The sequence below is a fragment of the Marmota marmota genome, unplaced genomic scaffold (assembly GCF_001458135.2).
Source record: "Marmota marmota marmota unplaced genomic scaffold, marMar, whole genome shotgun sequence".
NCBI lineage: Eukaryota > Metazoa > Chordata > Mammalia > Rodentia > Sciuridae > Marmota > Marmota marmota.
The window spans coordinates 5,765,048-5,786,449 of NW_026000076.1; the positions used below are offsets into that span (position 1 = coordinate 5,765,048).

Genomic DNA, 21,402 nt, shown 5'->3' on the forward strand with positions numbered 1-21,402 from the left:
GAAAGAGAGAAGAGGCTGGGACCTAGACCACCCCGGCCCCTCCCTCCTGTCATGCAGCCTGACCCAGCTCCTGGCTTCTCAGCTGACGTGCATAACCAACATGTTTAATTCCACTCACTGGTTTTCTGTCTGGACCAAGAGGACATGTCATGAACTGTAATTTCTATATTGCAAAAATTTAGAACTCTGAGTAACACAAATTACAGCTGTGTGCTGCCTGGAGGCTCCGGTACATGTTAGTCAGCATCTGGCTACGGCTCCATGGCTCCTATGCTTGGCTCCATGCTGACCAGCTGTGCAACCCCAGGCAAATGCTTTCACCTCTCTGGGCTTCCCTTTGTTTATCCAGAAAGATGAAGCTTAAGCTAAGCAAAGTGCTTAGAAAAGTATAGGCGCATAGTACTAGGTAAGTACTAAGAATCCTAGTAACTATCAGTATCTAGGAGGCAATAGAAAGTCCAACTAACTCAGGGTAGTTGCAGACAAGGAGACAAAAATGGAAATCCTCCGTTTCAGGGAAAGACTGAACTCAAGATCCCTGGAAACATTAATGGGTGCGTTTTCTTCTGATCCCTTTGGGAATGGGGGCTGGCTGCTCAGACTTTGGAGCCAGGAGTTAGTGTGGATGGAGCCAGTTTTTGGCAACACTCAGCTGGAAGTATGCTCAAGGAGTCTCCTGGTCTGCCCCCACTGATCCTGGTTAAAAAAAAAAAAAAAAACTTTGAAAGATAAGAAATGAAAGATTGAGAAAGTCTCCAGGTTGCCGAGGCAGGCCTCCAGAGCCACTCTGATTGCCCTTTGGAATGTACAGCCTGCACCACTGCGCTCAGGCGCTCAGGCAGAGGCCGGAAAGGCCTGGAGGCGGGGGCAGGGTGGGCCAAACACCAACATGGCCCCTCTGGCCATCGCCCTGCCCTGCTCCCCCACGTCAGCCCTGGCCTGCTGCCACGCTCCCTGACGTCAGGCATGCTGGTTGGCTGGCAGCCGGCCGGCCCCAGGCAAAGGTGTGCTCTCAACCAGGTTACCGTGGCCCTGCTTTCCGCAGGCTGTTCTGGCCCTGGCGTTTGACCAAGGGGTGGCCACTGATTACATGTCGTTTCTCCAAAGCCATTTCCATTGGAATTTACCCTCTGCCTTGCCTTATCTCTGAGGGGTTCCTGGACTTACTCTGTTGCTGGGAGCTTTTTTTTTTTTTTTTTTTTTTATTTGTTTCTTTGGTGCTATCAAAGGTAGGAAAGAACTTGATGATTTCCATAACATAAGAATGTCTTATGCTTATGGCCAGGCCAGTTAAAGTTTGTCTAAGTTGGCTGGTGGGGTGCTTTTTCCTGTAGCAGGAGTTTCCACTGCTGGGTGCCGATGAGGGACATTCCCTCTCTGATCTGGAAGGACACACCTTCCACCTCTTGCCAGTGTGGGGGTGTGTTGCGCCTCTGGCTGCTGCCTGCCGACCAGGCTAGTTGCCTTTCCAGCTCAGCGGGATGAGGTGTTCTGGGGGTCCCCCCAGGCAGCCAGGAGGATGGGTGTGACAGCCTCCCCTGCAATCCCGCAGATGACTTGGGGGATGCTGAGATTTGCTCTGAAATGGAAAGTGCCCCACAGCTTCCTTCCAGCTGACACGGTGAAGCATTGTGGAAAATGCATGCTGGTTAAACAAGTCGTTCCCCTGGGGTCTGAAAGTAATTTTAGGCTCTGTTAAAAGTACACATTCCAGTTCATCAGACTTTCCCGGGAGTACCATGAAACTTTTACCCTGCTCGGTTCAACAGGATGGAAGGGCTGAGAGGAGGCACCCTAGGACTTAGCTGCCTTGGTCCTGGGGGCGTGGGATGGAGCACATGGCAGGGTTGTAGAGTAATCGCCCCATCAGTAATTCCTCCTTCGTGGACATTCCTTTACTGTCAGGGTATGCATAGCAATCTCATTCTGAGCAATTTTCTTCCCCCCCCCCCCTTTTTTTTTTAACTTTCCGTGACGTTGCCTAAAGGTTTTACAGCTTAATGACATGTTTCTGCCCCGCTTGTCTTTGACTTCAGGAATAAAGAGAAGAGCGGCAGCCAGCCAGCCTGCTTGGATGACATGCAGGACAGGAGGGCCTTAGCCCTCAAAGCCCACCAGTCGGAAAGTCACCTTCCAATCGGTACGTCTTTGGGAATTTTCCAGAAAAGGGGCGCCCTGTTGTCTTGCTCTATCTAGTCACCTAGATTAAAAAAGGACCCAAGGCTCCCGATTGGAGGGGAAAGGCTTTGCAGAACTGTATCTGGTTGCAAAGCGCTGAGCCTGCTGCTTATGAACCTTTAAGCCTTGTAATAAGCCTTCAAGGTGAGTGCGATTATCCCCATTTTGTAGTTAAGGAAACTAAGGCATAGAGACGTTAAGTAACCAGTCCCGCGTCACCTAGCATTTGAACCCAAGTTTTCTGATTCCAAGCCCATGGCATGACTGGCTGCCTTCCTGATGAATGAGCCTACTCCCTCAGTCCCCTCCCTGGGCAGAGGTGGGTGGGTTGATCCTGGGGCTTCGGGTGGAGCAGCTGTCCAGAGGGACCTCCCTTCTCCATTCTCCTTTCAGAACCCGAGAAATGATAAAGTATGGGGAAACCTAGTAACCAAATACATTAATAGGCTGTGGGGTTGTTTGGTGTTTGTTTGTTGTTTTCTTTACATAAGTGGCCTTCCTTGGGACCATGAAGTGATTTTTCCTAATGCCCTTTCGTGAACTACTCTGTGTGGGTTGTGTCAATGTCTTTGTCTCCCTTTACGGTGTTTCTAGCTTTCCTTTTCACGCTGTCTGGGATCTGCCCTGGCTTTGAGAGTGACTCAGGATGCTTTATGCTATGTGGCTGGAGACTTCTTTTCTGAGGGCAAGACAGCACTGTTCCCTGTCCTCCAAGCTCAACATGTTTTCCTGCTCTGTCTATGGCCAGAAATGACCTAGCAGCCCAGCTGTCCACAGGCTGTCCCTAGGATTTAGAATTGCCCCAGGAGTGTGGGGTGGGGCCAGCCTAGCACTCACAGAGTTCTAGACTGCTCTGGAGTGGGCTTGGGCAGCCACACCGTTTACTTTGGGGAGGGAAAATTGAAACCCAGGGTTATGAAGTGAGGGCTGGGAGCTGCCATGTCCCTCCAGTTTTGTTTATTCTCTGATCTCCACACAGCGAGTGTTCTTTGACCTTCTCTTATCCTCCACAGGCTGTAAGCTGCCTCCCCAGTCCCCAGGCATGGACAAAAGCCCCTGTCCGAACTCACCTGTGTTCAGGACAGGCAGCGAACCCACCCTGAGCCCAGCATTGGTTCGGAGGGTCTCCTCAGATGCTAGAACAGGGGAGGCACTGCGGGGGTCTGACAGCCAGCTGTGCCCCAAGCCGCCCCCCAAGCCCTGCAAGGTGCCCTTCCTCAGAGCTCCCCCATCCCCAGCTGCCTGGTTCAACTCGGAGGCCAACTACTGTGAACTGAACCCAGCCTCTGCTGCAGGCTGTGACAGAGGAGCAAAGCTGCCCTTACGTGCCCAAGGCAGCCATGTAGAACTGCTAACAGCCAAGCAGAATGGGGTGTCTGGTCCCCGGAACTCTGGAACCAACTACTTGATCCTTGATGGGGACGATGGGGCCAGACCTTGGGAACTGCCAGCAGCACAGATGGGTGATGGACAGGAGGACAAGGACAAGTTTGTAATACCTCTCCTGGAGACTGTCTCTTCCTTCAGGCCCAATGACTTTGTGTCAAAGCTCCTTCCTCCAGAGAACAAGCCCCTGGAAACAGCAATGTTGAAACGTGCAAAAGAACTGTTCACTAACAATGACCCCAAGGTCATCGCCCAGCACTTGTTGAGCATGGACTGCAAGGTGAGTGCTCGGGCACTAGGTTCCTTCTGGCCTTTTGAAGGTTCGTGAGAATGTCTGTCTTGCTTCTCTCCTCCTTGCCAGTTAAGTGCTTTGCTTATGTCTGAAGTCTGAAGATAACACAGGGGTGGGGATTTATTTACAGGGTGGGAACCACGGTCAAGACAACCTTTGTCCAGAAAGCTTGTAAACTTCACCTTGGACAGAGGGAAGGCAGGGTCCGCTCCCTGCACCCACCCCTACTGGTGACAGTTGCTTCAGCACAGTCTCCTCCTCCCACCTGGTGCTTAGTTAAAAATTCTCCCCTGGACTCAACCCCATCAGAACTGGCAAGAGCCAAGCCAAAGGAGAGTCAACCACAGATGAAAAACTAGTTTTTGGAGTAGCAGAGTCTTGTCTTTTTTTTATTTCATTATACATTATACTTACATACATTATATATTCTGTTACTAAAATAGTCTTTAGGATAAGCATTTTTAAAGCCACCTGGATTTTTTTTTACAATAATTGCTTGATTTTTTTAAACAAATTATATGGATTAAGATAAAATTAAAATCACACAAATTCTAGTTTCCTGGTGATCACCATTGGCAACACTTGGTGCATGAAAAAAAATGCCACATTACCATATGCTCTGTAAATATCCTTTGTTTACCACACAGATGACCCTGGCCTGTACATCCTTTTCCAAACCTGGAATCTGTTACTGAAAGTCTCTGATGACTGTCTTTCATCATCATTTTTGATCAGACGTGGTTCTTTCAGGTGTGGGTGGCCTTTGTTCAGAGGAGGTCCCAAGGCAACCTCATCATTCACTGAGATATTTCTGGACAACAGGTGTCTCGGGCTGAGCAGGGCTCAGCCACCTCCTCAGGATAAAGTGGCTGATCCCTGCACATCTGAGCAGCAGACAAGGCCTCAGTGAAATTTAAAGCCCCTTTTCATTCATAGTTTAGGGAACTCAATTAGCTTCAAAGGTCAAGGCTTATTTAAGAATTGGATTTTTCTTCCTGAGTCAGGAATCCTGGCTGGAAATCCAGTCTTTGCCCCCACCCCCCCCCACTCCCCAGCATGTTGGGTCGTTGATGAAGGGCTCCCCACAACAGCCTTAAGGAACATTATTAGATAGTTGCTGATGGTCCTGGGAATAAAAAAAAAAATCCTTTCCTGAAAACAGAGCCTGAGGGGTGACTCGGTAAGTGGCATACCTCACTGTCCAGGCCTGGGAGGTGAAACTTTCTGGGTGAGGCAGCACCTCTATTAAGGGGCCCTGAGAAGAAAGCAGGGAAGCTCTGCTCTGGAAAAACAAGGGCTTGTTGTCTTGATGGGCTGGATTGGCTAGGGGTCCTTGGACAGTGCTCACAGGTGATCAGATAATCTGCCGTGTTCAATTCTTACCTCACTTTAAAGCAAGCTAAACCTGTTCGGAGGTAAAAGAATTGGAGGACTCCTGTTCAAGTCAGCCAGTCACACTGAGCCCTGGATATGAGAGCAGAACGTGCTAATAGGCCAGGAGTGAGATTCTAGGCTGGCTTGAGCCTGCCTGGGTTCTCCATAGAGGAAGCTCTTGTGAAAACATGGGTCTGGGCAAACTGAACAGTTCCAAGTGGAATAAATCCTTCTGTGGCCTCAGGTAGGGCTTGATGGTGATCGAGGAAGGGGAGAGGTACCTGCCCACTTTTTGCAGTACTGGAACCTCCCCACTGCCTTTGACAGCTATGAAATAAGAGCGCAAGTGTTCTCAGTTGAAGAACATGCAGTCCACCCTCGCTCTTGCTCGGTGGGGCCTCATGCCCTCCTGTTGGGGCCTTGCTTTCTTGTCTGCTCTCGGGCACCCCTGGCAGTGGAGGAGCCAGCCTGGGCTTTGCCTCCCCCAGCCCCAAGGGCAGGGCTGCATCCAGTCCTTCCTGCCGTCCACCAATGTTTCCTTCTTCTCTTCCTGGAACCAGCAGGCACAACCAGCATCTCTTAAGAGGAAAATTCTTCTCCACCCCAAATGTAGCAGCAGCCAGATGAGGCCACCCAGGAGTCAGAATCAGGCACCAGGCAGCATCTGGGCCCCATGTTCCAGTTCCCACCCAAGCACACAGCCCAGGGATAGATGATCAGAAGGCCATCAGGATAGCAGAGGTCCTGAGAGCCCTGGAGCCTGCCTGCCCAGCAGTGTCCAGCTTCTACCCCCAAGGGCCTGGCTAGGGGCCTTGAGCCACTACCACCAGGAACAGCAAGCCTCCCCTTATCCTGTGCCCCACCTGCTCATCTTTGAGCAGTAGTTAAGAGCTTGACCTCAGGGGTGAGCTGCCTGAGTCTGAATTCCCCTTGGCCACAGTGGCTACAGGGCTCTTTCTCTCCCCAACTATCAGATGGAACACAGGGACCCAGATAATCAGCGTAGACTAATGGAAATAATACAGGTAAAGCCATGGACACCTTGCCTGGCCCACTATGAGCATTGAGTATTTCTTGGTGTTCTGTATTCAGCCTTAATTGACTGCCTATTGTGTGCCAGGCTGGCTCATGGTCTCTGCCCTAGAGGGACCGCACTGCTGTCTGATGGAGGAAGGGTGGGGAAGGACAGTGATAGGGAACTTGGACCACAACCCAGGTGGGAGATGCTCTGCAGGGGAAGGAAGGCACAGAAGCTGTGGTCCTCCTTAAACAAGAGAGGGGAAAGTCAGGGTGCTCTGAGTTCAGAAGTCTGAATAATTGGCCAGACAAATGTAGAAAGCATCTTGTGCTTGGTGGGAAGGCACATGTGCAGAAGCTCAGATGTCAAAAGGTATGGGGAGGGGCTGGGGTTGTAGCTCAGCGGTAGAATGTGCACCTAGCATGCGTAAGGCACTGGGTTCAATCCTCAGGACCACATAAAAATAAAATAAAGGTATTGTGTCCACCTTATAATAAATAAAATAAATAAATAAATAGATATTAAAATTAAAAAAAAAATCCATGGAGAGAGAGGTTGGTTTACAGAAGATTCATTTGTGAGTCAAAGAAGGTAGGGATGGGTTAGGACAGGGAGGACCCTGGGGTCAGTGTTTCTAAGTCTCTACTTCTGGATTCTGCCTTTAAAGCACTTTATCACTGAGTGAGGGAGACAGACTCATGAGTGCATAGGTATGGATCTGAGCCCTCTGTGCTGCTTGGAGGCAGCAGAGCCAGCAAGCAAAGCCTGGCAATTTCATTGCACCTGGGAAGAGGGCCAGGCCAGGCATCCATAAAGGCTGCCCTGGGTCATGCAGCAGCCTCCAAGGCAGTGGCACGAGGAAGAAAAGGCAGAGTCCAGAGATTTAACAGAGCTGGGAGAGCCCAGACTTGGAGGACAGAGGGCGGCTGGAATACCTGTCTAGGATGCATATGCCACCCTGCCCTGCTGGGTCCAGCCCACAGTCCTCGCTCTGCAAGTGCTCCTCCTTCCTCCGCATCTGTGAGCCACACAGCTTTGGGCACCTCCTCGGGAGGCTGAGGCAGGAAGATCACAAGTTCAAAGCCAGCCTCAGCAATTTAGCAAGGCACGAAGCAACTTGGTGAGAATTTTTTTTTTTTTTTAAGCACTGAAAATTGAATCCAAGGATGCATTACTACTGAGCTACATTCTCAACTCTTTTTATTTTTTATTTGAAGGCAGGGTCTACCTAAGTTGCTGAGACTGGCATTGAACTTGGAATCCTCCTGTCTCAGCCTCCCGAGTCACTGGGATTACAGGCATGTACCACAACACCTGGCAAGACACTATCTTTAAAAATAGGAAGAGGAGCTGGGGTTGTGGCTCAGTGGTAGAGTGCTTACCTAGCATGTGTGAGGTACTGGGTTAGATTCTCAGCGCCACATATAAATAAATGAACAAAATAAAGGCCCATCAACTTCTAAAAAAATATTTTAAAAAAACATAGGAAGGGCTGGGGAAGCTCAGTGGTAAGGCACCTCTGTATCCAATCCCCAGAATCGCCCTCTCACCCCCCAAAACAGAATTTTATTGTACTGTAGCTTAGCCTAGAGTGAGCAGGTGTGGCCCCTGGAACCCAGATGACAGACTGTAGGCTTCTCATTCTCAGAAGAGGGATCGCAGAATGCCTGTTAATACTTCCAGAACAGAGCTGAATTAGTGAGGAGGAGCCTTTTAAGGTCTCATTATATAAAGTGTGCATGGAGGGGTGTGTCCCCACAGAGGTAACAGGGTTTGGAACCTCTAATAGGACTGCTGTCTAAACACGTGAGGAAGCGTGCAGGGCCTGCATTTGAGTTGCCTTGCCAAGGCCAAGGTGCAAATCTCTTTACCAGGATCTGGCCAGAATTCTTCCCACTTCCACGTGGCAAATGATTCATAACTTATGTTTCCAAATAGCTTTTGGGTTTTGTTTTCTGTTTTGTTTTGTTTTGTTGTTGTTGTTTTTGGTGCCAGGGATTGAACTCAGGTGCCTAACCACTGAGCCACATCCCCAGCCCTATTTTGTATTTTATTTAGGGTCTCACTGAGTTGCTTAGTGCCTTGCCATTGCTGAAGCTGGCTTTGAACTCTCAATCCTACTGCCTCAGCCTCCCAAGCCACTGGATCATAGGCATGCGCCATCATGCTCAGCTCTTTTGGTTTTAAGGTCATTTGAATCCTTTGCAAAGTCCTTGAGAAAAGTGAACTTAGTTAGCAATTGGATTAGACAAGGGAAAACTGAGGCCCAGAGAGTGGAGGTGAGACTGCAGTGTGGATTCTGCATCCTGGTCTGGGTTCCCCACTGGTAGCTGTTCCAGGCTCATCTCCCAGGGCTCACAGTAGTTTCTTTGCTTAACCACTGAAGTTAAGGGTCAGAGTTAATAATATTGGCTAAACTTCCAGATGTTTTTCTGGCTTATGATGAAGACATCTGCACTGCTCATGTTCCTAGGTAATTATGGTCAAGGATAAGTCCACCAAACAGAGGAGAGGGACACACTCTCTGTGTCCAGGCTTGGTTAGACCCATTGGGTCTGCATGTTGTACTATCAGTCCATCAGTGTGCTGCGAGGCCTCGTAGCCCAGTTGGAGACACACCAACTCAGCTGTGACATTTCACTGCAGTGTGTAGTAACTGCAGATGGTCTACTGATGCCTAATTCAGATCAACTGATTACACTAGACTCGAGATGGGTGAGAGCTGATGCGGACAAAGACTTTGTTTAAGGGAAACCTCTCTCCTCTCAGGAGGACGTGTGGGTGTGTTTGAGACTTGGGGTTTCAAATCACTCTACATGTTTTTAATAGCTTCCAGACACACGGTGCATTCACTGCGCCCGGGAGAGATGTAATTAAGGGTAATAGCAGCCAGCCACGGCAGTTAAGTGAGAACATGAATTGCAAAGCCCACAGCAGAGGGGAGCTTGGACAGGATTCTGCTTCTCCACTGCAGGGGATGGCGGACTGCACATACGCAGTCCTGCTGTTGGCAACTGAACGTCGCAGCAGGATCCAGCCTGTGTCAGACAAAAGCCCAGAGAACTAAACCATTCCCTGGCTGGGAAGGAATATGTACCAAATCTGCAGATTCTACAGACCAATTTGGGTGTTTCCCCAGTCTTTCTCCCCACTTATTAGTTTTATATTTCTGGTATGTGTATTAAAATGCGCAAATACATAAGAACCATATTTTTGGACACTGCTACTTATGAAGAAATGCAACAATGTAAAGTTCATCGCCACTGTCCCAGTTTAGTGTATTTCTTTTCACATGCTAAATATGCGCTGGGACCAGCCCACTTCCTGATCCAGTGAATTTCAGCTTTGCTCCTGACAGGTTGCTAGGATACTTGAAGTCTCTGAAGAGATGAAGAGGAACATGGGTGTGAGCTCAGGGCTGGAGCTCATTACCTTGCCTCACGGACACCAGCTTCGCCTGGACATAATTGAAAGGTGAGCAGTGCTGGCCTCTGCGTCTTCCACCTTCCAACTCCTTGCAGGTGTCAAAGCAGCCGGTTTCAGTGGGAGAGAGGAGCCCCACCAGTCCAGCCATGTCATGTCACCTGGCCCCGGGTGACTCTTTTCAGAAGCCTGGAGATGCACAATGAGACAGTGCAGCACAGGTCAGGAAAAAGAGGACCTTCCTGGCCTTGTTCCTAGAGAGGGTGAGTCAAGAGAACAGCCTGTCTGAGGCCACTGGCTGACAGGCAACACAGGTGGGGTGCTGCAAGCAGCAGAGATCTCCCTCTCCCTGCCACCTCAAGCCCCCTCAGGTCCTGCACATCTTTGTCTCTTTGGAGTTTAAGGTTCCTTGAGGAATTAGGTGGGAGTTGGTTCTGAACAACTTTGAAGGGTTGACAAAAGGGGAGTCAAAGGTCAAGGGATGCTGGTACTCAGTCCCTGGGCCTCCAGAGTGTCTGTCCTCTTATGAAAAGCCAGAGCCCTGGGTGCCCATTAAAATGCACATGTGTGAACATGGGATGTTTAGAAGACAGGGATATTTTTAAGAAACAAAGCACAAGATTAGATTTTCATAATACCACAAAAGCTGGGCTTTAGAAAGCTGATGTAGGCAAGACTATCTTGTTATCTTAAGTTTTCTGTTTCTACAACCAGTGCCCCAGGCGCCATGACTGACTGTCCACGGCTTTCCATGATGTCCTGAGTCACAGCACTGTTCCGTTCAACTTTCTATGGTGACAGAAATGCTCTTATCTGCACTGGCCACTAAAATAGCCACTAGCCACATATGACTGTCAGGCACCTGAAACACAGCTGTGTGGCTGAGCAATGAAAATGTTTACTAGTTGTAGTCAGATTGCCACATGTAGCCAGCAGACATCAGCCCCTAGAAAGTTAACCCTACATTTCAGGTAAGCTTCAGGGGCTCCGTAGAGCTGCTTTCAAGCTAATGTGGCTAGTAAAGCTGGTAAGACTGCCAGGCGCAGTGCTGCACGCCTGTAATAGCAGTGACTCCGGAGGCCGAGGCAGGAGGATGGCAAGTTCAAAGCCAACCTCAACAACAATGAGGTGCCAAGCAAACTCAGTGAGACCCTGTCTCTAAATAAAATACAAAATAGGGCTGGAGATGTGGCCCAGTGGTCTAGTGCCCCTGAGTTCAATCCCAGGTAACCAACACAAAAAAGCTGGTAAGGCAACCCCAGTGCAGCAGTTGCTTTGGCCTCAGAGCTGTTGCTGAACACCTAGAAAACACCCAGGATACTGGACTGTGAGATCAGAGGTGAGGAAGGGCCCAGGCCATACCTATGGCTTTAGCTTTGGGGACTTCTGAACTGCCCTGCGTTTCCACATCAGGCTTCTAGATTCTAGCTGCCTTCCTGCTCATGCCTGGCTCCCCCCTCTGTTGTTGTTGGGCTCAGCAGTCACTGTCTCATTTCCCCATTTCTCATGTGAAACATTTAGCTTGAAAGTTCCTCCAGGTTCCAGGCTTAATGAATCTGAACCTCCTTTTATGAGTAATTTGAAGTGTGCGGGGACATGCAAGCAGCAGAGCAGCCCAGGATCGGGGTTCTCCTTGACTGTTTTCTCACTTTCATTCTTGGTAGCATTTCTTTTCTTTTCTTNTTGGTAGCATTTCTTTATTCTCCCAATTGCTTCTTGCCCAAGGCCTGGCTCCTTAGCTTGTTTCCTGTTCAAGACTGACCTATGGAATCTTTCTACAGAGGTCAGGAGAGGTTTGATTAATTACAGCGTGTCACTAAAGGCCAAGGTCATTGGGGTCCTGAACTGTCAAATGATATTACTCGCCTTTGAAAATCAAATAGAAAACCACCTTTATTTTTTAATTTACTATCTTGCTTATTATGGGCACACTGAACTGGAAATGTCCTTCATGTAATGGTTGACTGCCTCCTGCCACTGATTATTGATGCGGATGCTACAGACTTGCCATCCTGAGTCATTCACCGCCCAGTGGTACCCAAGAAGGGTACCACTGGGATGCAACACCAGGCCTTAAAGGAGAGCCTGAGTTGAGTGCAGTGGCACATGCCTCTCTAAACCCAATGACTTGGAGGAGGCTGAGGCAGGAGGATCTCAAGTTCAAGGCCAGCCTGGGCAACTTAGTGAGACCTTATCTCAAAATAAAAAAGGGCTGGGGATTACTTCTGTAGTAGAGCATTTGTCTAGCTTATGTGAAGCCCTGGAAAAAGAAAAAGAAATTAGGAAAAGAAGATAGATGGGAAAAAGGAAAGAAACAGAGACAGGACACCCAGGGAGAGAAGACATACAAACAAAGATGACGGTGGTAACAAGGACTATTCATTAGGTGCTTGTTATTCTTATACCCATGCAGCCTCTCTCTCCCAACACTTGCTCTCATTTTACATCTGAAGAAACTGAGGAGCCAAGCAGTTCAGTACCAGTGTAAAGTCATGTCACAAGTTAGCACCATGCACACTTATGTATAAACACTTGGAGATGCAGGAGGTCATTGCTTATTTAGTGATGCTGGACATTACTGCCCTTTGTTCAAGGAAGGCAAGAGAGAGACCAACACACCCAGGCACACACAGAGCAGGGCATGGAGTTAACACCTTTAGCTGTGAACTTTCAGGATAGCACAGCCTGGGAGTTGTAAAGGCATGTGTATTTTAGTAACCATAGCTATAAAGTGGGGCTTGACCTCCAGCCTGGAAAAAATTTGAGGCAATTCTGGCCCAATGCAATGAACTCCTGGGTTCAGAGAGAAAGAAGGGGGGGGGGGTCACAATCTGTGCTCCTTGCCACCCACTGACCCCATTCATATCCATCCCATTGTTATGTAAAGACGACTCTGCTTCCTTCAGAGTCTGAGTTTTGACCCAAGTAGTTCAGGAGGAGAAAAAGGATTGTTAAGGAAAATAAGACTTTTATTTTTTGAGGGTCTGATCTTTTATTTTTTTCTCCCTCTTTTTCTTTTTTTGGTTGAACTCAGGGATGCTTTACCAGTGAGTTATATGCCCACCCCTTTTCATTTTTTATTTTGATACAGGGTCCCATTAAGTTGTTGAGGCTGGCCTTGAATTTGCCATCCTCCTGCCTTAGCCTTTATGGCCCTGTGCCTGGATGGGGTTTGATTTAATAGGCAAATTCCTGCCTCTCAGCTATTCCGTCTATGTCCCCATCTCCATTCACTTCGTGGCCTCTTGACAGGGCTACAGAACACCATTCCTAGCTCCTCTCTCATTTCTTTGCTCTGATACCCATGTCATTTTCAAGCATATCTCATTTTTTTGACCTTTCTGTTCCCCTATCCTGGTGCTCAGTGACGATGGCTCCAGGCTTCCCTGAGGGGAACATTCCCAGTGTATATGCATGTTTTAGGGGGACATGGTGTCTCCTTCAACCTCTCACACACGGTTGCCCCAGGAGGTCTTCATGACCCCCAGTCCATGGTTGAACTTGACCCTGTGTTGGGGCATCTTGCTTGGTTGGTTTCTTTGTTTGGTGATACTAAGAAATGAACCAATTGTACTCTATCACTGAGCTAAATTCCCAGCCCTTCTTATTTTGAGTCAGGGTTTTGCTAAGTTGCTGAGGCTGATCTCGAACTTGCAGTCCTCCTGCCTTAGCCTCTCATGTCGCTGGGATTACAGGTATATGCCACTGTGCTTTGCTGGCATCTTATTTTTGACTGCATCATGCACACAACTTCGATGTGCAATAATAAGAGTTATCCTCATGAACATTCCTTGTCCTCTGTGGCCTTGACAGTGGCACAGCTTGTATGCTGGGGTATGGTCTCTGTTGAGTTCAGTTCTCTGACCTGCCAACACATATCCCAGCAATGACAGCAAATGGCACAAAGTCAGTCCTATTCCTGGCCAATTTGGTGTAGTTTTCTTCTAGTCCTATTCCTGACCAGAGCCTGACCACTGATCTCCCCTTCAGACACAACACGATGGCCATCGGCATTGCAGTGGACATTCTGGGCTGCACAGGCACTTTGGAGGACCGCGCAGCCACTCTCAACAGGATCATCCAGGTGGCAGTGGAACTGAAAGATGCCATGGGAGACCTCTATTCTTTCTCAGCCATCATGAAAGCCCTGGAAATGCCACAGGTGAATTTCCGCTTGCTTTGTGTGGCCTCTCAGGCATGTGTGTATTTAATGTTTTGGAAAGAGGTCTGCATTCCTATGCTTGGCAAGTCACAGACTATTTCAGTCAGTCTCAAAAGATAAACTGAATCTTAGTGAAAGCTGTTTTGATTAGCAGACAACCAAGAGCAGTGTCCTAAGTATTCCAGCTGTTTATAAAAACAGTGGATAGCCAGGCACAGTGGTGCATGTCTGTCATCCCAGCTACTTGGGAGGTTGGGGCAGGAAGATCCAAGTTTGAGACCAGCCTGAGCAAGTTAATGAGAGCCTGTCTCAAAATAAATATATTTTAAAAAGGACTGAAGATGTGGACATGGGATGTAACCCAGTGGTAGAGTACTTCTTAGCATGCATGAGGCTCTGGACCCAATCCCCAGTATCAAAAAAATAAAACAGTGCATAATTATTGCCAGTCCACACTTTGATGTACAATAACAAGAGTTATCCTCACAAACACTCCTTGTTCCTGGAGAACCATTGGAAGAAACATTTGGCTGAAGTGTGTTGTATAACACTCGTCTGGCTCAGGAGGTTTGTGGCCAGTTTGGGGTAATGACTGGGAAACCAAGGCTTTTGAGGAGCCTCTATCAGAGAATTCCTGGAGTGGTTTGTCTCAAAGTATTGTCCTCAGACTCTCCTGTTAAAAATTCAGATTTCTGGCTCACTTGCTATATAAATCAGAACCGCTAAAATTGGGTATTTGAATTTATCTGCCTTGACAGAGATTTTTGGGATGAGTATCAAACATGGAAACCTGTATTTGAAAGCAAACAGGCCCTCTTAAAGGAAGGCCTCCTTCCCTTTTCTATTCTTTCAAGCCCTAGATGCTTGTAGGACTCTGAGATTAAGGTCCTACAAGCCAAATCTGTAGCTAGTAACACCGTAACTGGTCTGTTAGCTTGGCTGTTTCATAGTCAGATTGTCTCTGAAATCCTGCCAGGTGCTCACTGAAAATCCATCAGTGCCACTGAGGGAAACAGCTAGTCACATGTCTTGCAAGTCAGTGTGGTAGGATCATAATTTCCTTAAATAAAGCAAAGTCACCTTAAAAGCAGGAAGCGGAACAACTTAACACCTTCTTCAGAAATTTTGGGGGAATCAATTACAATATTTCAAGAGCTTTAAATAATTCAGGTGCACTGGAATTTTTTAGGATCCATATTTGAAATATGTAATAGAAATTCTGCCATATTTCCATTCTTATTTCTACTATGACAATGGGTTATAATTTTTTGTTCAGGTATTTAAATTTGTATCACATTTATTTTCCCTTATCCAAAACTACCTGTAATTTGACAGCTGAGCCAAAAGGCTGCACTGTGTGTGTAAAGCTCTGCCCTCCAGCCACAGCTTCCTGAGAGCGTGGTAAAGGGGATGTTTTGTGGGATCACACGGTTGCTGTCCATGACATCAAACTCAGCAGCTAGAAGTTTATCCTAAACTACCCCATGCTTTTGGAGGTATTCTGTCCCCTCCAGTAGTGTCAGTGAGGGTCACAGTTTTCCAGAGTATTTAGGGGTTGGGGCGAGCCAGGGGACTGCTGGGGGTGGGAAGTGGCCCACCAGGGAAAATCCACAGGGAGTCACATTCACATCATCATCCTGATCTGCCCTTCTGCCACATCTGGGAGGGGCCCTTAAGAAAAGGGTAGCGTGGAATATGGCAGAGGAAGACCAGTGACAATGTCGACCTTCCTCTTGGAATATAGGGGCACTCTGTGAGACTAAGATGAATCTCAGCTATGCCAATGACCGGTTGAGAAACCAGGGCGAGTTACCTAATCTAGACTTTTGCTGATCTGTAAAATGAGGTCAAAATACCTGCCTCACAGGCATTGCAAAGATTAACTGAAATTCTTCAAATACTTCACATAGTGTTGGCTCTTATTCCTAAATACTAGTGCCCTTTCTTATTATGCAGAAAACTGAAGACACTTAGATCTGTTGGTTTTGTGGTATGAGTGGGGAATCATTTATCTTAGGACAGTTCAGTCAGTAGCATATGCTGATGTTGACTATATTGGCCAAAAGAAATAAGGAGGAATGAGCATTGGCATCACCCGGTCTGAGCAGTCTTCTGTGTGCCTCAGACATTACGAACAAACAACTTTAAAGTGCTTTGCCTCTCATTCCCACACCCTTACATCAGTACAACTCCATGGTAGACATGTGTAGTAATACCTACCCACATTTAATACTCGTGCCCTCTGGCCCAGCAGCTCCACTTCTGAAAATTTATCATCCAGATATTTTCACACATGTGAAACCTTTGGAGTAATAGCAAAATGTGTTTAACACTTACCTGAAGGAAACAGAACTCTGGTTTATCCATACAGTGGAACATTCTATAGGAGTTTGACAAGATAAGGCTGTTTGTTCTTTATGTACTTATATGGAATGATTTCCAAGGAAGGAAAATGCCTATAGTGTGATATTTCTTTTTAAAAGGTGTAGATGCAGGCACACATAAATCAAGCAGTTGGAGAGAGCTCTCAGGGAAGGCCCACTAGAGCTTGGAATAGGGGGTGGTGAGAGGTTACTTTTTCTCCACACTTTCCTTTCAATTGCTTTTAATAGTTTTACCAGGTGCATTTATCACCGATTGCAAAATTTAAGCAGAATGGTAATTTTCTTAAAGGAGCCTTTTTCAAAACAACTACTTTCTTTTTTCTAGATCACAAGGTTAGAAAAAACATGGACTGCCCTGAGGCACCAGTACACCCAAACCGCCATCCTCTACGAGAAGCAGCTGAAGCCCTTCAGCAAGATCCTGCACGAGGGCAGAGGTGAGCGGGGAGGGCAGGGCCAGCAGCAGTGGTTGCACCATTCATGTCCATGTATGGTCGAGCATATCATGAGGCCTCTGTTGTCTACAGGACTGTCGCTGGCTCAAGGCGCTTACCAGGTGACAGCCTCGCTTATCTGCATTGCTATAACCAGACACAGGCTACCAGGCACCTCAATCTGATAACTTCCAACAAATGACGTAGAAAACTGTATTCCTTATTCTTCAGAATCCACGTGTGTCCCCCCCAACAATGTGTCAGTCCCACTGCTGATGCCCCTTGTGACTTTAATGGAGCGCCAGGCTGTCACTTTTGAAGGAACTGACATGTGGGAGAAAAATGACCAAAGCTGTGAAATTATGCTAAATCACTTGGCAACAGCACGCTTCATGGCCAAGACTGTGGACAGCTACCGGATGAATGCGGAGAGGATCCTGGCAGGTAGGAGCTGTTTTTTTGTTAAGTCACTCTATGTAGCAATTGCAATGAAGGAATGAAAGAACAGAGATGCCCTCAATTAGGAAAAAAGACCAAGGAGGAAAGATTAAGGCATGGGAATTCCATTTCCTGTATGATTGATCAGTACTTCCTCTTAATTCCCAATGACTCAAGTGTACCATTTCTCCTTCTGTGTTCTGACAGTGATATAAACAGCATCAAGAAAGGAGGCCCACCACAAGTACCTTTAGTGAGTGGATTGAAGGAGGTGGAGTTTTATCTAGACTTCATTCTTCTACATTCCTTCCCAGTCACACTGCTCTTGAAACTGGAGAGTGTTGGGCAGAGTGTTGTACAAAATGAATTTCTTATAAATACTATGGCAGTAAAAAGCAGCTTTCTTGGTTGGCTTGATAAACATTTATCACAGACAGGATACATGCACAACAATCCGGTTCAATGGGTATCCTCAGTGATCAGAGGCATTAAATGGGTATTTCAGTGCATGGTGGTAAGTGCACTGTGAAAGCATTTTGGAAAAGTAATTTGGACAGAGATGCAGGCAGAGGAAGCATGTTAGGAAAACTTTGAGAAGAAAAAAATACCTCCATGAATTGTTAAAACATAGTCAGAAAACAGATGCCAATCAGAGGGGGGACAGAGTTTTGAGAGAGCCTGGGAAGAGTGGGAACCCCACATACTTGGTTTTGGACTAATGTAAACATAGCCAGCTATGCTGAAGGGGAAGTGATAGAGATTTTCAGGTGGGACTGTGGGCCCATGGGAGGTGTCGTAGTCAGATTTATGTTTTTGAGTGAATCACCCTGGTTTCTGTGTGAAGGAAGGTTGGGAGCCAAACACAGAAAGCTCATGCAGGAACAAAGGCTTTACCAAGGCAGTCATCAGATGAGATGGCTAACATCTCTTCCTTTTATTTGTGTAGCACTGGGGATTGAACCTAGGGCTCCGCGTATGCTAGGCAAGCACTCTTCACTGAACTACATCCCCAGCCCTTTCAGATTTTTTATCTTATTTTGAGACACTATCTTGATAAGTTGCCCACACTGGCCTTAAACGTGAGATCTTCCTGCCTTAGCTTCCCAAGTCACTGGAATTACAGGCATGTGATTTTTTAAAACTCTTCAAGGGCCGAGTTTGATCCACAAAATCAAGAATCGTGTGGGACAGGAAAGGCCTATTAATTTCACTCTAAAAGAAAGTTGTTATCTCAGAACCATAATTTGGGACTGAGCAGCTTGCACTGTATCTGCTGTAGGTATGAGTAGCACATACCTGTTTCTCTCCCCACCCCGCAAAAAAACCCTCAGTTTGGCAATGTAGGACTCAACACAAGCACACAGTTCAACAGAAATTAGCCAATAAGTATATTACATGTTATATCAGCCAATATATTTGGATGGGCTTTGAGAAAAGTGTACTTGAAGCTGATCTATAGTATGTTACTTTAAAGGTAGCTGATAAAATTTTTCAGTTGATCCTGTCTCAAGTTCCCATTGCTGGAAGTGAATGTGAACTCAGTAAAGGCAAAGACTGGCTCACCAGCATCCAGCCTAGGCTCAAAGCCTGCTAACTGAATGAATAGAAGTCATTAGTTGGTTATCTAAGGTATCCTGGTATCATCAGGAAGGGCTTCTATGCTCTTTCCACCATCCAGATCCTATGGTCTAGATAGTGGGAGCACATCTAATATTTCTAATAATTCTCTCCCTCTTCTCTTAGAACATAACAAAGAATCAAGAAATAAGCCCACACAAATGGTTGTCAGTTGATTTTTGACAAAGGTGCCATGATAATTCACTGGACAAAGTATGATCTCTAAATAAATGATACTGGAAATACTGAACCTGCACATCCAAAAAAATTTATCTCAATCCTTACCTGATACCATATGCAATCATTAGTCCAAAATGGATCATGGACCCAAAACCTAAGGGCTGAAGTACAAAGCTCCTATAAGAAATTCTTTGTGTCTTTGAATTAGACAAAGATTTCTTAGGACACAAAAAACATGAACCATAATAGGAAACACTGATAAAGCAAAACTTTAAATTTTTGCTTTTCATAACACACAACTAAGTGAAAAGACAAGACACAGACTAGGAGAAAACTACTTTCTAAATGTTTATATCTGATAAATGACATATTTAGTGTCATGAGCCGTCCATGAGTTGCATGTGGGTCACCATGCATGGAAGCCTAGTGGATAGAGACATCTGGTGTCTGGGAATGACCAGTGGACATTTTCTCTGGTCAGTTGCCCAGGGACAATATGAATTTCTATCCTCCTCTGCCATGGCCCACACAGCATCTGAGATGGGTGTGACCTGCCAGGATGTCAATCAACCTGATCACTGTAAGACATCACAAGCAAGACTTCACCCTTAAACCCTTATCCCTGCCTTTGATGTACCCCCTGAAATAAACCACAGGAGCCATCTTTTCTTTATCTAGTTCTAGAACCCATGTGGACTAGACCTATCAGGGGTTTTGCCTTTTGTAAATATATTTCTGAATATTTGCGTTTTGTTATTCACTAATTATTTGAGATTTTAAGTTTTAGGGTGGCTTAGATTCTCCTGGGCAGAAGAGCAGCCCCCCAGTGAGACATTGACTATTGACCCCATTAATCTAGAATATAGAAAGAACTCAATTTAAATAAACAATATGTCAGAGAATATATACAAATGAGATTTTCAGTACATAAATCATTAGGGAAATGTAAATTTACCCCACCACACAAGAATGGCTACAATTAAACAGAATGGCAAAACCAAGTTGGAGAAATTAGAAACTTCCTATGTTGCTGATGTGAACAGAAAATGGTAGAACCATTCATGCATGACAGTTTCTTTGAACATACACTCACCATGTAACCCGGTATTCCCACTCCTAGAGAAATGAAAACACACCTCGAATGCACAAGGCCCTTGGTTCAATTCCCAGCACCACAAAAAAAAAAAAAAAAAAAAAAAAACCACACATGCCCACACACAGACTTGTACATAAATGTTGACATTATTCACAGTAGCCCCAAAATGGAAACAATTCAAGTGTCCATCAATTAGTGAATAGATAAGCAAAATCTAATATGTTCACAATTAAACAAGAAGGAATGGATTGATTATATACAACATATGTAATAATTCCATCATCATGCTAAGTGAAAGAAGCCTGACAAAAGTCCATAGTGTATAATTCCATTTATGTCGTTTCTAGAGGAGGCAAAAGAATAACAGAAAGTCAATCAATAGTTGGCTGAGGCCTGGGGAGGGAACAAGGATTGGCTCCAAAAAGGTAGTAAGGAGCTCTCTAGGGTGAGGGAAGTGTTCTAAAACTATGAATTTACTACCATAAACCAAATTGCACAAAATAGATGAATCATGAGATATGTAAATTATACATCTACATAGTTGTTACAAATAAAAATATGATACCCTGAACACTCCTCCCAGCACTATGGCCCACAGTGGCTTGTACATAGATTTCATTGTCATGTTTTAATGAGTTTACTTGTTAATTCTCTGAAGATGGTGGATGAGTACAGCCTACATTTTTCTTTGGGAGCATTTTTTAAAGTTCTGAGAGAAGATGAAGTTCATTTGGTACTATTTAAACAAGCAAAGTTTTCGGTTATTTTTAAAACATTGTTTTTAGGCAGACTAAAGTGACTTATTTCTATTGTTTTGATTAGATTTTCAACCAGATGAAGAAATGACTGAAATCTTGAAGACTGAATTTCAAATGCGATTGCTGTGGGGCAGTAAAGGTGCAGAAGTCAATCAGACAGAGAGATATGAGAAATTCAACCAGATTTTAATAGCCCTCTCACGTAAACTGGAACCACCTCATGTAAAGCAGGCAGAGCTCTGAAAACTCTCCAGAGAGCCTTTAGGGTATTATTTCAAACTTCTCATCTGATGATGTGCAAATCTCAAACACACATCTTTAGTATCCACAGGATATTAAATGTATAAATTGCACAGAGCACACTTATTTATGAGTTGTTTAAAATTACTACTGATTTTTAAATGAATGATAATTTATTATTAAGGTAACTATTGCTAACATTGATCAACAAATTTAAGAGAAGACTTAGCTATGTTGGCTGGTTGATTTCTATTATCACAGCATTTGACCATTTTAGTTTGAATTCCATGTCACATAAGTGTAAATAGAAGTGTTTAAAAGAAAAGCCTGAAACATTTCAGAGGTATCAGTTGTATGATATTCTTCAACTAAATGTGAAAAATGTAAATAGTCATGAATGAAAATATATCTTTTTTGTGAAA

General features: G+C 45.8%; 1 protein-coding gene across 3 annotated transcripts in view; it reads left to right on the forward strand.

Annotated features, from left to right (window-relative positions):
* The window catches only part of Bcar3 (BCAR3 adaptor protein, NSP family member), a 114,056-nt gene extending 92,654 nt beyond the window's left edge, over positions 1-21,402 (forward strand). For 2 of the 3 annotated variants that reach the window (XM_015500879.2, XM_015500878.2), the window contains 7 exons: positions 2,037-2,140; positions 3,192-3,844; positions 9,607-9,722; positions 13,662-13,833; positions 16,543-16,654; positions 16,883-17,095; positions 20,805-21,402. In XM_015500879.2, the coding sequence (XP_015356365.1) occupies positions 2,037-2,140; positions 3,192-3,844; positions 9,607-9,722; positions 13,662-13,833; positions 16,543-16,654; positions 16,883-17,095; positions 20,805-20,983 (1,549 nt within the window). In that variant the 3' untranslated portion in view covers positions 20,984-21,402. The other variant, XM_048814423.1, reaches the window with a different exon arrangement.